General features: G+C 35.9%; 1 protein-coding gene across 4 annotated transcripts in view; it reads left to right on the top strand.

The window, feature by feature from the left end:
- Positions 1-15,333, top strand: part of SEC24D (SEC24 homolog D, COPII coat complex component) — a 102,088-nt gene that overhangs the window by 44,527 nt on the left and 42,228 nt on the right. For all 4 annotated transcript variants that reach the window (XM_026013459.2, XM_026013460.2, XM_072755355.1 and 1 more), the window contains exon 9: positions 12,471-12,609. In XM_026013459.2, the coding sequence (XP_025869244.2) occupies positions 12,471-12,609 (139 nt within the window). The remainder of the gene's footprint in view (positions 1-12,470; positions 12,610-15,333) is intronic.

Here is a 15,333-nt window from a genome sequence, read left to right on the forward strand (position 1 = left end):
GGAAGTAAATTAGAATTTTGGAGCCAAGTAATTTGATGAAAGTTTCAGAATAGATATCTTTGCTTAAACATTTATTGAGTATCTGCTTTGTGTATAAATGTATTTGTAACTGAATGAATATCAAAGTAAATAAAAAAGGAACTGACTATCTAGGAACCAGGCTAAAGCTAGGACTTATACTTTGGAGTTATCTCTATCCAGGCATCTGACATTTACTTGCATCTCCATGTTCTTTATCAAAGAAAATATTTTCTTTCCTACACATATGTTCTTATGAAAAATCACCATTTGGATACTCACTGGAAATTATCCTTGCTTTTAATATTGCTGGCAGACAAAACACCTGTGCTGACTGGGAAAACAGTTGCTTAAAGAATTTCCTGGACAGTTAAATTCAAATTCTTCCTAAGTTTAGCTTAGGTTTCAATTTTATCCCCACCCCCCCACATATATGTTTCTTTCAATATTATCTCACTGTAATATGAAGATATATACTGTGTGTGTGTGTGTGTGTATTAGAGCGAGAAGGAGGGTATATGAAATATGTAAAGAAAAAAAATCCTTAAAATGTTACTCATTGTTTGGAAAAATAAGAGCATTATTGATTTCCTGGAAAAATATTTCTGCAAAATACAGGTGAAATAGAAGAGCCTTACTTGTAAAATATGGTGCGTATAGATATCATGGAACACATGCATTAGAAATCACTTTTCTTAATCCTAAACTGAACTTCTGAGGTAAATTGAAATATTTTAACATAGGGTTGAGATTTGAATTTATTTTGATTTACTATGTTCCATACTCCCTTTCTGTTACAGTTTTAAACATTTAGAAAAAGTCTTGGGATCCCTGGGTGGCGCAGCGGTTTAGCGCCTGCCTTTGGCTCAGGGTGCGATCCTGGAGACCCGGGATCGAATCCCACGTCGGGCTCCCGATGCATGGAGCCTGCTTCTCCCTCTGCCTGTGTCTCTGCCCCTCTCTCTCTCTGTGTGTGACTATCATAAATAAATAAAAATTAAAAAAAAGAAAAAAAAGAAAAAGTCTTTTATCTAAATACTCCAAACATAAAAATAAAAAAATAAATACTTCATACATAATTTTGTCTATATTTCTTTTTTTACATTTCTTTTTAAAAATGATAGAAAATGTGTATTAGCTCATATTTATCAATTTTTATTATTTGATGTATTAGGCAGTCATCTTCCCTCTCCTTCCAGCTTATTAGTGATATATAATAAACACATAGATGTATTTATTCCTCCAGATGCTTTTGAATTGGTCACATAACATTTTTAAGTGAAACATTTTTTCTCGACTTTTTTTAACCCTATTTTCAAGTCTTTGCTCCAAATGGCTTTGTCTCTTTGCCCAAATCAAGTTAACTCACAAGGACGATTTGCTGTATCACTTGGAAGTGATCTAGCCAGTATCTGTGGCTGCCCCCAGGGATGGTAACTAAGCAGTTATTTACATTGACAGCAGATTGGACTGCATAAAGAACTATTAATTTATTCTACCTTATTCCAACAAGGATTTAATTCAACAGATGTTTATTATTCACCCAATATGTGCCACTTACCATTATTGTTATTTGAGATATGTACGTGAACTACACAGTTAAAGATCTCTGCTCTCATGGAGCTTATGTTTTAATGGAGAGATAAGGCAATGGACCTCATATTGAGAAAATGATGTAATATGTGGAAAAAGGAAAAAGCAGAGCAGGGTTAAGGAGATGAAGGCTGCCTGTGGGAAGGAATAAATGGTAGGTTTCAGATTAAGTAGAGTAGTCAGATAAGCCTGATTGAGAAGATATTATTTAAATAATGCCTTGGCTCTGTTTTTTTTTAAAACTTTTTGAGGAACTTCCATACTGTTTCCCAGAGTGGCAACTGGTGTTGCATTGGGTTTGCATTCCCATCAACAGTGCAAAAGGGTTCTCCTTTCTTCACATCCTTGCCAACATCTGTTGTTTCTTGTGTTGTTGAATTTAGCCATTCTGATAGGTGTGAGTGAGGTGGCATTTCATTGTGGTTTTGGTTTGTATTTCTCTGATGATGAGTGATATTGAACATCTTTTCATGTGTCTATTAGCCATCTGGATGTCTTCTTTGGAAAACTATCTATTCATATCTCCTGCCCATTTCTAAGTTGGATTATTTGGTTTTTTGGGTATTGAGTTTGATAAGTTCTTTATAGATTTTGGATACTAACCCTTTATCTGATATGCCATTTGCAAAAATCTTCTCCCATTCCGTCAGTTGCCTTTTAGTTTTGTTGATTGTTTCCATCTCTATGCCAAAGCTTTTTACCTTGATGAGGTCCCAACAGTTCATTTTGTTTCCCTTGCCTTGGGAGACATGTCTAATAAGTTGCCATGGCTGAGGTCAAAGAAGTTGCTGCCTGTGTTCTCCTCTAGGATTTTGAGTGTTTCCTGTCTTACATTTAGGTCTTTTATCCATTTTGAATTTATTTTTGTGTATGGTGTAAGAAAGTGGTCCAGTTTCATTTTTCTGCATGTCACTGTCCCTTTTTCCCAATACCAGTTGTTGAAGAGACTTTATTCCTTTGGATATTCTTTCCTGCCTCATTGAAAAAAAGTTACAAATAGAGCTACCCAATAACCCAGAAATTGCACTACTAGGTATTTATCCAAAGGATACAAAAATGCAAATTCAAAGGGATGCCTGTACTATCAATAACAGCTAAATTATGAAAGAACCCAATTGTCCATTGACTGATGAATGGATAAAGAAGATGAGGTATATATGTACAATGGAATACTACTCAGTCATTTCAGAAAGAATAAAATCTTACCATTTGTAACAACGTGGATGAAACTAGAGTGTATTAAGCTAAGTGAAATAAGTTAATCAGAGAACGACAAATATATAATTTAATTCATATGTGGAAATTTAAGAAATAAAACATGAATAGAGGGGAAGGGAAGGAAAAATAAAATGAGGTAAAAACAGAAAGGGAGACAAATCATAAGAGACTCCTAACTACAGAGAACAAACTGAAGGTCAGTTGAGGGGAGGTGGTGGGCGGATGGATTAGATGTGTGATGGGCATTAAGGAGGGCATTTATTGGGATCCCTGGGTGGTGCAGCGGTTTAGCGCCTGCCTTTGGCCCAGGGCGCGATCCTGGAGACCCGGGATCGAATCCCACGTCGGGCTCCCGGTTCATGGAGCCTGCTTCTCCCTCTGCCTGTGTCTCGGCCCCTCTCTCTCTCTCTCTCTGTGTGACTATCATAAATAAATAAAAATTAAAAAAAAAAAGGAGGGCATTTATTGAGATGAGCACTGGGTGTTACATGTAAGTGATGAATCACTGAATTCTACTCCTGAAACCAGGCTAAATATTAAGTGACTTGAATTCAAAGAAAAAAATATAAATAAATACTTGATTCATGCATAGAGAAAAATGTTTTTAAGGTGTTTTCATGAGCACATAAAGAAGTGAAATAAATGGAAGAAAGACTTTGGTTAACTTATGATTCTGCCCGAGAAACAAAGAGAGTGTGCTCCTAAGCTTATTATTTTTAACACTTTCATCTTTAAAGTGTAGAATTTACAACTTTCTTTTGAGGAATAGAAAACTGCCAATTATTTTGTTATGGAAGAAACAATTTTATAGGGTTTTTATGTCTAAAATATATTTTCATCCTCTATGCATTCTTACAGCAAATATGTCTCCTTCAAGTGACCTATATTTAGACAACAAATATAATTCTCTCTTAGAGATGAAAGATAATATAATAGATTAAGGTTTAAAAGAAATGTGAGAAAATCTCTCTCAACTATTGAATTTCTAAATATCATAGCTCCTTGAGAAGAAGTGTCTTACTCAAAAGTTTCCAGTATCTGTTCCAGCAAGAAAAGTGATACTGATCTTTGCAAATATACCTTTAACTTGAAAGACTGCATCAGTATACCCAATCTAAACAGACCGTTGTTTTAGCTTTAGAACCATTCCCTACCATTTATAATCTAGTCATGAACTAGGAATTGCCATTTAGGAAAACCGAAGGGCTCTTCTCTGATAATTATTTTCTGTTCTGAGACTATGGATGCTCTCTTACCAGAAGCAGCCCTTCTTTAGACTAGCATATGGTCCAACTTGACTTTTCAACTAAAAAGCCCTCCTGGCATTAGAGGCCCTGGGTAGAAAGGTTACAGCTGTATCTGCTTTAAGACACTTTTGGCCATTGCAGGAAAAGTCTCCTATTTGTGCATATTTTGGGATGAACTTTAGCATATTAGGGTTTATCACATCCAGATGTAATCTTTTGTGGTAGAAGAACTGGCATATATCCTCAAGTTTAAACATGACTTCTTTCATTTTTAATTTTTTTTTGTAGTTCAGACTTCTTTCAAACCAGTTTTTCTCTTCTTCTGTCTCTTCCTCCTTATCAGTCATTAAACAAATATTTTTTGAGAATTTACTCTGTAGTTAAGGCCCTGGGGATCAGCAGTGAACCTGAAGCTTACATATTAATGAGTGAATTTTTTAAGTTAGAAATTTATTTTGGGCTTCATGAGCGGCTCAGTTGGTTAAGCATCTGACTCTTGATTTCAGTTCAGGTCATGATCTCAGGGTTGTGAGACTGAGCCCCATGTTGGGCTCTGTTGGGCTGGAGCCTGCTTGAGATTCTCTCTCACTCTCCTCCTTACTCCCCATCTCTTAAAAAATTTTTACTTTAAAAATTAAAGCTAAACTATTCAAACATCTTTTGAGTTTGTTTTTTAGTTTTATGAATTGAAAAAAATACAGGACATTATGAAACAAATTCTAGAAATCACTCATGCTAATTGTAAAACATTATAAAATTCACTAATTTCTAAGCAAGTTTCAAAACCTATGCCAAATATACTGTTTTTCTAAAGACATCATTTATTTACTGAATGGTTAAATCTCTTAACTATCTTTTGTCAGAATCGTTACCATGTAATATAACAACTGATTGGAGGTGTGTGTGTGTGTGTGTGTGTGTGTGTGTACATGCATGTACATTTATGTCTTAAACATGGCCATTCGGGACATACCTTTCCACAAAATCAGTCTAGCCCTCCTCTCAATCTCCCTTCAGTTCAGCTGATTTAGGATACTTGCTTATTAACTACCAATATACCCAAGCTTTTCCTCCTGTGTTACACTATTTGGACTAATTGGAATTATCTTCTTCTGTCAGTGAAAATATAATTCCCCATAATTGCTCATCTCTTCCTTGAAAGAAGCTTTTATTGACCCCCTGCCCCCTACAAGTGATTTCTTCTTTTATTTGTACTTTTCGCTTAAGCAGCTATCATGAACTGCCCTGAGTTCATGACAGTGTATTTGAGTACCTGATAGATATTTTGTTTGTTCATTCAAAAACTGTTGACTGCCCACTCTTTCAGGTATTGTACTCTAGGAAATAAAACAATAAACATGTTAGACTTGTGAGTCATGAATTGAGAATTTAGCAGTGATACTGAAAAGTAAAGCTGTATGTTGAGTGCTGTCAGATTCAAGATAATTTGGGAACATACAGTTGAAATGTCTAAGCCAGTCCTCAGGATCCAGGCTGAGACTTGGTTCCAGTTTAGACAAGGTTTCTGCCAAGTCAGGAGGAGAGAGGGACACCACTTCCCTTGTAACATGAGAGGAAGAGAAAGGAAAATTAAATATCTAGCTGGCAAATTGGTAGAGGGAAAGTCAAGGGAGTTCCTTTCTGAGTTCTTCTATTTTCTTTTTGAACAAGGAGGCAATATGATCTGCTAAGATAGGTGGAAAGAGAGCTTATTTGGAGGTTGAAAGGTATAAAGTAGCTCCTATAGAAAGAGAAAAAGAGAAATGACAAAAGACTTTTAATAGTTACCAGGGAGCACTGAGGGCTTGGTTAAATCATAGACCACGAGTAATGATGCCTTTCTCTGAAACTGTAGGCTTTCCTGTAGGAGCAATCTACAAAGCAGTTTCTGTGTGTATAGCGCAGAGGAGGCAAATAGGTGGAATAAATGAATGAGAATTCAAGCTGCAGCTCTGCAATTTATTGGATAAGTCAGTTTTCAATACTGACCTTCCATTCCTTTCTGAACCTGTGAATGGTTAATTCCCACCTCCAACGCTGTTAGTGCCTCAATATCAAATTGATATTTTTATATATTTGAAAGCATTGTAAACTACAAATAATACAGATAATAGTTATGATCTTACATATAGGTTTGCATCAGTAAAATTTTTCAGAATTTTCCATGCTTGATGCACAAAAAAGACACCCCCCCCCCAATATAAAGGACCCATATCCAAAACTAAAAAGGTGTTCAAATCCAATGTAAGTTTTAAGATAGCTCTAAGAGTAAGCAAGCTAACAGTGATTTTGAAGAGAAAAAAGCTAAAAATCGACTTTGGAGGACACTCTAACAAGAGGATACTTTTCTGGAAATATGAAAACACAAAGTTTTAGGTTTATAAAAGCCAACTAAAAACATCCTTAGAAAATAGAAGTATATGCTTAGAATTAGTACAGTGCCTTGAATGTTTTTATTATCAGGCTCTTTCTTTTCAGAAGATGCATAACAATTTTAAAAGGCATTCAGCAAATATTTTTTCATTATGTATTTGCTATTTTAAAAAGTCAAAACACTACTGCTGTTTAGAAATTGTATGTACAGTAAGTAGCCTATTGCTCAATTCCCTTTCTTTCAATGTATGCTGACCAAATGTCATATACGGCAATACTAAAAATAGAAAACATATACAAGCTGCTTCTCATTTCTCTTTCCTATGGAAATATCTTTAATAAGTGCACTTGATACAGACTCTCTCTTCATTCTAGCTTCTGGGCATAATCCTTTGGAATCTAACCTTGCTTGCCTTCCAGCATGCCTAATAGTCTGAATGTTTAACATTTTTAAAGGGTAGTTGCTCATCACAGGTTCTGGATTATCTTTTCACATACCATTTCCATGCTTCTACTTACATCCCCCCAATTAATCCAAGTTATCAGCTGACCTCTTCTTGATATAGAACCAAAAAATAAGCGGCACTCCAATCCCAAGAAGTAGCTGCATGCCAAAATATATTTGATATTATGAAACTATTGCTGCTAGAGATACCTATTTATAGTGATTTACTGAGGAATATAATTGATGTTGAATGTGACCCTTTATCAATTTGGGGGACCGTGTTACATTTCAGTAGATCATCTTACTTTAAAACTTTTGATCTGATTTAGGACCCACTTCAAAAATTTTTCTCCCTTTACCGGTAACTATTTAGCTGAGGTATTTCCTTCAGGCACTAAGTGAGGTAGACTATTGGTCGTGTTGAGACAACTGTATAGTCCAGGAGACTGATTATTTTCTCTGGTACTTCTATTGAGGGACATAAAGGGAGAAAAAAAGGGAGAGAAGTTAAGTCTGTTTTAAAACTGGAAGATATAAAAAAAAAACTTGGAAGATATATATTTTCTCAAAATTAGTAAATATTTAAAGATAAGGGACAGTAGGTAGTTACAGAATTTATGTGCATGTATTAGAACTTCTAGAACCCTTACTTAGAACTGGTGCTGAAAAATCAGGAGCAGGAAATGGGGCAATGGGAGACCGTTTTCACCCAGCAATATCCTGGCTATGAGCAGTGTCACCTTCCTAAGTCCAGGTGTTCCTGAACTCTTCGGATTTGACTTCTCTGTTCTATCCCTCCCTTCATCCACACCACTGCCTGTGATTTGATGTTCCAACAGGAAGGTAGATGTTTGCTTTAGAAAATAATTTCTAGGGACACCTGGGTGGCTCAGCAGTTGAGCATCTGCCTTTGGCTCAGGTTGATCCAAGGGTCCCGGGATCAAGTCCCACATTGTGCTCCCTGCATGGAGCCTGCATCTCCCTCTTCCTATATCTCTACCTTTCTCTCTCTGTCTCATGAATAAATAAATTAAAAAATCTTTAAAAAAATAATTTATTGGGGAGCTTGAGTAGTGCAATCAGTTAAGCATCCGACTCTTGGTTTCCACTCAGATCGTGATCTCAGGGTCCTGAGATGGAGCCCTGGTATTGGCCATCCTCAGCGAAGAGTCTGCTTAGATTCTCTCTTTCTTCCTTGCCCCTTGCACTCACATGTTTGCACTACCTCTCTCTCCAAAATAAATAAAAAATCTAAAAAAGAGAAGAAATTTCTCCATCACAGTGTATTGCTGAGTATCATGACCGATTTTGCTTTGTTATTTTGGCCTTTAATACTAATGTGGCAAATGGGAAGTGGACTCTGGCAGTGGGAGCATCCGCTTCCTCATGCCCGTCTCTTCCCAGGTCATCTTTAGGTTGCCTGCTGTACTTTGGGGCTGCCTATTTTCCCACATATAGTCAAGGAAAAGTTGGTAGGGGATTAGAAACTTGAAGTTTTTCTTGGCTATTATCATTGGTTATTTTGGCACCAGTAATTTTGGCAAATTCTATAATTTCTATATAATTTCTATACAATTTATGGTTAAGGCAGCCTTTAATGTTGTTTAAGTTTGTTCCATCCAGAATATTTTTAACCATGATTTAATTTTTTTCAAAAGAGTTTAGGTTTCTTAATTTTGTGAGAGTAATAGCTGATGTAAGTTAAGTGTTATTAGATTCACATAAAATGAATAGCATAATTATCTTGAGTATTTTATTACCTACTGAGTAAATGAGTTTTATTTTTTAGTTGCACAGTGCCACCTACTGGATTGGTGCTGCAAAAACACTCTCATGTTTTCTTTAGTTTCCCAGGATTATAAACAGCTTTTAATATTGCGGTGCATTGTGGTATTCATCTCTTATCTAAAAGAGAGACTATCTAGCAAGACTTTTGTATTCAGACTTTTCTTAGATATATAGATACCAGACAAAGCTCATAGTTTACAAATCTTAACAATTCTTCGCATGGGATCTTTCTACATTGTACTTCATTTTCTTTGAGTATTTTTGCTCTGGGGATGCAATCTGAATGGTTTAACATTGCCTTTTAAGATAAAGAGAACTTTTATTAATGATTATTTCCCAACTATTCTTTCTATTCCTTATTCTTCTAATTGCATATTTGCATGCTTTTTCTTTAATGTCTTTTCTATCCTGACAGGCTGAATGCCCTACTAACACATATAATATACCCAGCACCTACTGTACAGATGTTAAAGTTACCTGAAAAAAAGGCAGGAATACTTGGAGAACTGATTATCTACTAATATAAGAAAGAATTTTAAATTGTAGTGGTAGTACCAAGGAGTTACTGTTTGATACATCTTGTTGTCTACTTCTTTTACTTGGGAAAGTAACCCCCCAATTTTTTGTTTTTAAATTACTTCTATCATTTTAACACTAAACTCAATTTCTCAGTGAGTTATATTCTTTCTTGTGGCCCAGAGTGGAGCATGGTATTATACATGTTCAAAAAAGAGGAACATTTTATTCAATTAAAACATATAAATTAAAATTAGTACAAATAAAGCACAAGTATAGCCGTGGTAATCTAAAAACTACAAGCCAAAGATTCAGATACTATTTTTCCTCTTCCTCCCTCACCGCCCCCATCACTTCCATGTTGTATAAACCGATGCCACACTGGACCAGAACCACAAATAGCCAGATGAGGTTTTTAGAGCCAGTCTCTCCATCCTTTCACTTTTTCCCATTGAAGAGAAGAACAGAAAAGAAAGAACAGGCAGGAATATATCAGAGGCCAAAAGATTAAAGCACAGTTATAAACAAAATTATAAAATCTGAAAATGTTAGTGAAGTAAATATGATGTAATGTCCTTGGTGAGGAAAAAAAAACCTTTGAGATTTTTTGGGAAATAATTTGATTTTTTTAATGAAGCTGTATACACTAAAGTTGAACTCAGAAGAAAAGTGAGATTAGCTATTTATGAGCTCACGCAGACTACTGTAGAGCAGATAAGCAGACATCTGGAGAGAGCAAAGAAAATATCTGATAGTTTTCAACATGGCCTGAGAGAGATGAAATAAGGCAGTGTAACTTAGAAACCATTTGGGTCCTGTTGCCCCAAAAGAAAATGTAAACAGTTAAAAAGCTTTTAACATTCTTTACTGTCACCTCAATTGTCTGAAGACCTTACTTACCAATCCATCATCCAGTTTCCAAAAGGGTGAAAACAGAAAAAAATGTAAGTGTATTTTATAGCCTAGATACAGTCATTGCTCGCCTCTAGTTTATTACTAGACATTTATTTTTGGTTCTGCAAGTTTGAATCTGCCAGGACTGGAATGCTCAGGTGTTAGCTGTCGACAGTTTCACGGTAATTTTAAGCCTGGCCTGCCTTTGGGTAAATCATATCGGTAAAAATAAGGTTAATTTTCCACCTATTACCTCTGCTTTGTCTGGCAAATAATGGCATCATATTTCTAAAGTCTCTCAGAGAATTGATTATAGTCTTTGAACTGTCAAAATAAAAGGGTGAGAAAAGTAAAGTTGACTGGAGTGCCGGCGAATTGCAGACTTTCTCTCTGGTTTAATTTTTGAAAGCATCTTCTGATTTCAGAAGTTGAAGCTGTAGAATAAAACAGCAACAAAGGCATGACTGATAATTGGAGTTTTGATAAAAAAAAAAAGAAAAGCTATCTTATTATTACATTTTTGTTATCTTTTACTTCTCATTCTAATTCTCCATTTGCTATCCTGAGAATTTCTGGTTGGGACCTGCATCTTTTTGTTTGCTTCCCTTCAGATTAGTTATTATCACTAGCTAAAGAGGACAAACAATTGTCATTTTTTGCCTCTTAAACATGGAGTATGTATTAAAAAGTATTATGTGTCAGTATTTGAATATATATACATTTAAGTATGTATATGAAATGTACATTTCAAATTCTTGGGGAGGTTTTTAAAATCTTCTGTGGCTCTCAGCTTTAACCATTAGATTATATCAGAATTTCCTAGAAGGTAGATTCCCCCCTTCTAGATAATTTTAACAGTGGCAGTTTACAGTAACAAGTTAGCTAATTAAATGTTTATATAAAAAACAATGCCTTTAAAAAAAAAACAAATGCCTTTAGAACTCAAGTATATCTTAAACTTATCAAACTATAACTCTGCTGTTAAATACACTCTTTCCTGAGCTCAGTGATTTGGAGAGACAAAAGGTTGTTCTGTATAGACATGACAACAGTTACCTTATATGTATTATACTAAACCTATCTGGTTTCTTTTTTTTAAAGATTTTATTTATTTATTTGACAGCGCACAAGCAGGGGAATGGCAGGTAGAGTGAGAGGGAGAATCAGACTCCCCACTGAGCAGGGAGCCTGATTGAGGGAGGCTCAGTCCTAGGATCCTGGGATCATGACCTGAGCCAAAGGCAGACACTTAACCACTGAGCCACCCAGGTGTCCCATACTAAACCTGGCTTTTGTTGTTGTTGTTGTTTTCTACTGTGAGACCTCACAACTCATTTCTGAAATTTCATCAGTGGATTAGTCTTTACACTGAACATCTGGACCAAGGACAAACAGTAAAATCTCAGTTTTCTAAGTTGAGTAGAAAATGGCTTTCTGACCTTGCCTCCTCCACCACCTTCTTCCTCCTGTTCAGGTCTCCATTAAAAAGCAGTCTGCTTTATTTACATCCTTTTTTTTTTTTTTTTTTTTTTAAGAAAAACTTAGTTGACGTGCCAAACCCTGTAATTCTTAAGCTTTTCTAGAAATGTTATCTTTAAGGGAGATTTATAAAAGCAAGAAGAATCTTTGTGGTTTTATTCTGAAAGCCAGAAGAGTTGAGAAACAAGGCCGACTCCAGTGCTGAGCTTTTTCACTTTCAAGCTGTATTATGATTTCTATGCATGTTTATGAGGAAGAGGCAATTGAAATATTTATTTTTTCAGTTCTGGCAAAGTATGACCAGCGCCACTGAGAGTACATTTTGTCATGGGATAAAGAAACAGAAAAGGCAGAATCAAGGTCTTTGCCTAAATAAGTGAACATTATTGTATTTCTTCAGATAGTTGGATTTTTGAAGAGACATTTCATATTCTTTGATGGAACTATCTAAACAAACTAGAACTCTATACAAACTAGAGCTTTTAAAGTCAAACCCAGTTCACTTCTTTATTTATAATCGGTGAACAAACTTAGCAAAATATGTGATATAAGGTATCCAAGATATTTTTAACATAATGCTTTGCTAAATATTATTGCCATCGTTATATTTTCTCTCTGCCTTCACACACATACAGATAAATATATATGCACATATACATATAAATACGCATATATATATTCTTATTAATGAGGCAAAAATTCAAATTAATTTTTGTTTGGGTATTTCTTTGAATTCAAGAGGTATCAAGAGAGGCACCTTTGCCCTCCTGGTGAACACCAAGAGTTAAAAGTTCCTTAATGGATGGCATTGCCACTTTTCAAATTACAATTATTGCATAGCATTTCTGAAGTACCTTGAGATCCTATACCCACCTATTTCTTCATTTTACTTCTTATAGACTCCCCTTTATTTGGTAAATCATGGAGAGAATGGACCAGTCAGATGCAACAGGTGCAAAGCCTATATGTGCCCATTTATGCAGTTCATTGAAGGAGGAAGGAGGTATCAGTGTGGATTTTGCAACTGTGTGAATGATGGTAAGTGGTGCCAATAAATGCTTAGTAAGAGCTCTTTATTAGTTGAAACATATTGTACTTCTAAGCTTATGGGAAAAATATATGTTAAAGCTCTTAGTTATAAATGAGCTTTTCCTAAATACTGATGAGCTCACATTCAAGAATAACTCAGAGGAATAGCAAACAAACAAACACAACCTCTCAGGCATATCATCTGTAAATATGAGAGGTAAAATTTTATTTTGCCTCCAATTGAGCCTTTGTAGAAGGGGAGTGAGACATAAAACTACTTACCTACTTTTGAGTTTTATAAGAAACAGCAGCTTCCATGTGGGAAATTGTATGTACAACTTCATGCATTTATAAGAGGCTGAGAGGGGCATGGTGGTCCCAAATGGAGCATGTTCTGGTTGGTTTTCTTCTACAGATATTATAAAGAAGAAATTTCATTGTATCTGTTTTCAGATGATACGTTGGAGAGACTTCTTTCTTTCTTTATTCCTCTGAGTTATTCCTGAATGGAAGCTCATCAGTATTTCGGAAAAGCTCTGATGTAACTAAGACATACAGACTTTTTCTCCCTCAGCTATGAACGTTGGATTATTTAAGAAGGAAAGAAAAACATTATTTTGAAGGGCTTTTCTAGATTCTTTATATTTTCACTTTCACTCCAGTATGAATTGACTGATGTTGAAAAAAATTGCAAACTTGCTAAGAGCAACTTACATTCATTATATTTATAACATGTCTTAATTTTTAATTTTTTTGGTGCTAAATAAAGCACATATCAGCTGAAACATTCCCACATTCATTTACATTTCTAGAGTTTTTCTAGAACCATGTGATGAGTATAAGAGCATGAACTTTCTACGTCTTTTCCTCTGTTCCTTTTCTTCATAGACATGCTTCCCTGCAGGCCATTAAATCTGAAGAATGTTTAGTACTCTGCCTAGGAGCCATGTCTCCTATGGCTGCTGACTACTCCCTACTGACAAGTGGAGCTAGGGCATAGCTTTCTGCCTATGTGATTACATTCATGGCATCTCAACTCTGTGAGCGCTCTCTGGTGTGAGAGCTCCTTGTTTCCTCACCCCCTTATTACAGTCCTTGGTTTTGTCCAGCTTAGAGGGCCAGAGACTAGCATTGTGAGTCTTTTGCACAAGAACTTTGGTCAGTTCTAAAACATGCCTTGCTATGGAGCGGAATCACTGACTTCTAGGCTCAACTGAAAAACAGTGGTCCTCTTGGGATGTCTCTCTCCTTGCTCCAACTGTGGCATTCACTCAAATTGGGTATCCCTATGAAACCAGATTCTGTTGGTCTGTCATAGTTTACTTACCTCTGTTGAGACTGTCGGTTTCCCACTTCCACAATCTTTACAAGACGTTGAATTTTCCAAATTTCAGAGATCCATATGTACATATGAATGTTATAAAACTTGTTTGAAAAGAAATGACCAAAAAAAAAAAAAAAAGGAAGAAAAGAAATGACCATGTTATGGTAAGAAAATAGACAAATCGGGCAGCCCAGGTGGCTCCGGTTTAGCGCGGCCTTCAGCCCAGGGTATGACCCGGATCCAGTCCCATGTCAGGCTTCCTGCATGGAGCCTGCTTCTCCCTCTGCCTGTGTCTCTGCCACACCCCCCCCCCCCCCCCCCCGTATCTCATGAATAAGAGAAAAATAAGACAAATCAATCTTAAGAATCAATTTTATTTTTAAGAAAAAATAGACAAATCAATTCTTGGTGATTATTTTTTAAGTCCAACCTACAAAAACAGTCCTGTTGTGATCCATGTTGTTTCACAACTAAAAATAAAGAATCTAGATTTGTTGGTTTTAAAATACATTACTTGGGCAGCCCCGGTGGCGCAGTGGTTTACCGCCGCCTGCAGCCTGGGGTGTGATCCTGGAGACCCAGGATCAAGTCCCACGTAGGGCTCCCTGCATGGGGCCTGCTTCTCCCTCTGCCTCTCTCCCCTCCCCCCACCCCGTGTGTCTCTATGAATAAATAAATAAAATCTTAAAAAAAATAAAAAAAATACATTACTTCTGTGGTTTTTACGAATGGAAATGTTGCTCTTTATGAAATGCTGAAAACCAGAGCATTGCTGGTTATTCTAAATACTTCTATTGTCAGTGGTTTAATAGCCAGCCCTATTAATCTCAAGGCAACAGGAGTTTGTTTTCACAGAGATACCAGGCCATATTTGTCCAAGTGTTCAGTGTGTGACTCATAAGTGTTCCTGTGCTGTTGGATGACTTCCAGGTCATTGCCAGAACTAACCTTCTTAGACATTTGAATCAAATTAAGAGTTCTCAGCTGAGATCTTAGTGGTATAGTCTTTCCCTAATACAGTAATCCTCCCCACTCTGAAGTCCAAACATTAAAAGATTACTATGCAAACTTTCCATGGCTGAAGACATCTCCTAATTAAAGGATAATAAATATTGTAGTTAATAGTATAGTCCAAATAATGAATGTATATTTCTGTTAGGTATACTGAAAATTTAAGTAGTTAGAAAAGTCAGAATTACTTTTAAAAGAGGTAATTAAATAGAGATAATTAAATTTTCTTTGTGACAATTTAAAAACACCAGTTTTGTTATCCCCTGTCTCTGCACAGTGGTCCAAATCATAAATGTTATGTATCATCAGTAACTTGCAGAAGAGTTAAATAGTGGATATTTAGAATATATACTATATTTTGGCTTTAAAATACTCCCCCCCACACACACACTAATTCT

This window comes from Vulpes vulpes, chromosome 4 (genome assembly GCF_048418805.1).
Source record: "Vulpes vulpes isolate BD-2025 chromosome 4, VulVul3, whole genome shotgun sequence".
NCBI classification, from domain to species: Eukaryota; Metazoa; Chordata; class Mammalia; order Carnivora; family Canidae; genus Vulpes; species Vulpes vulpes.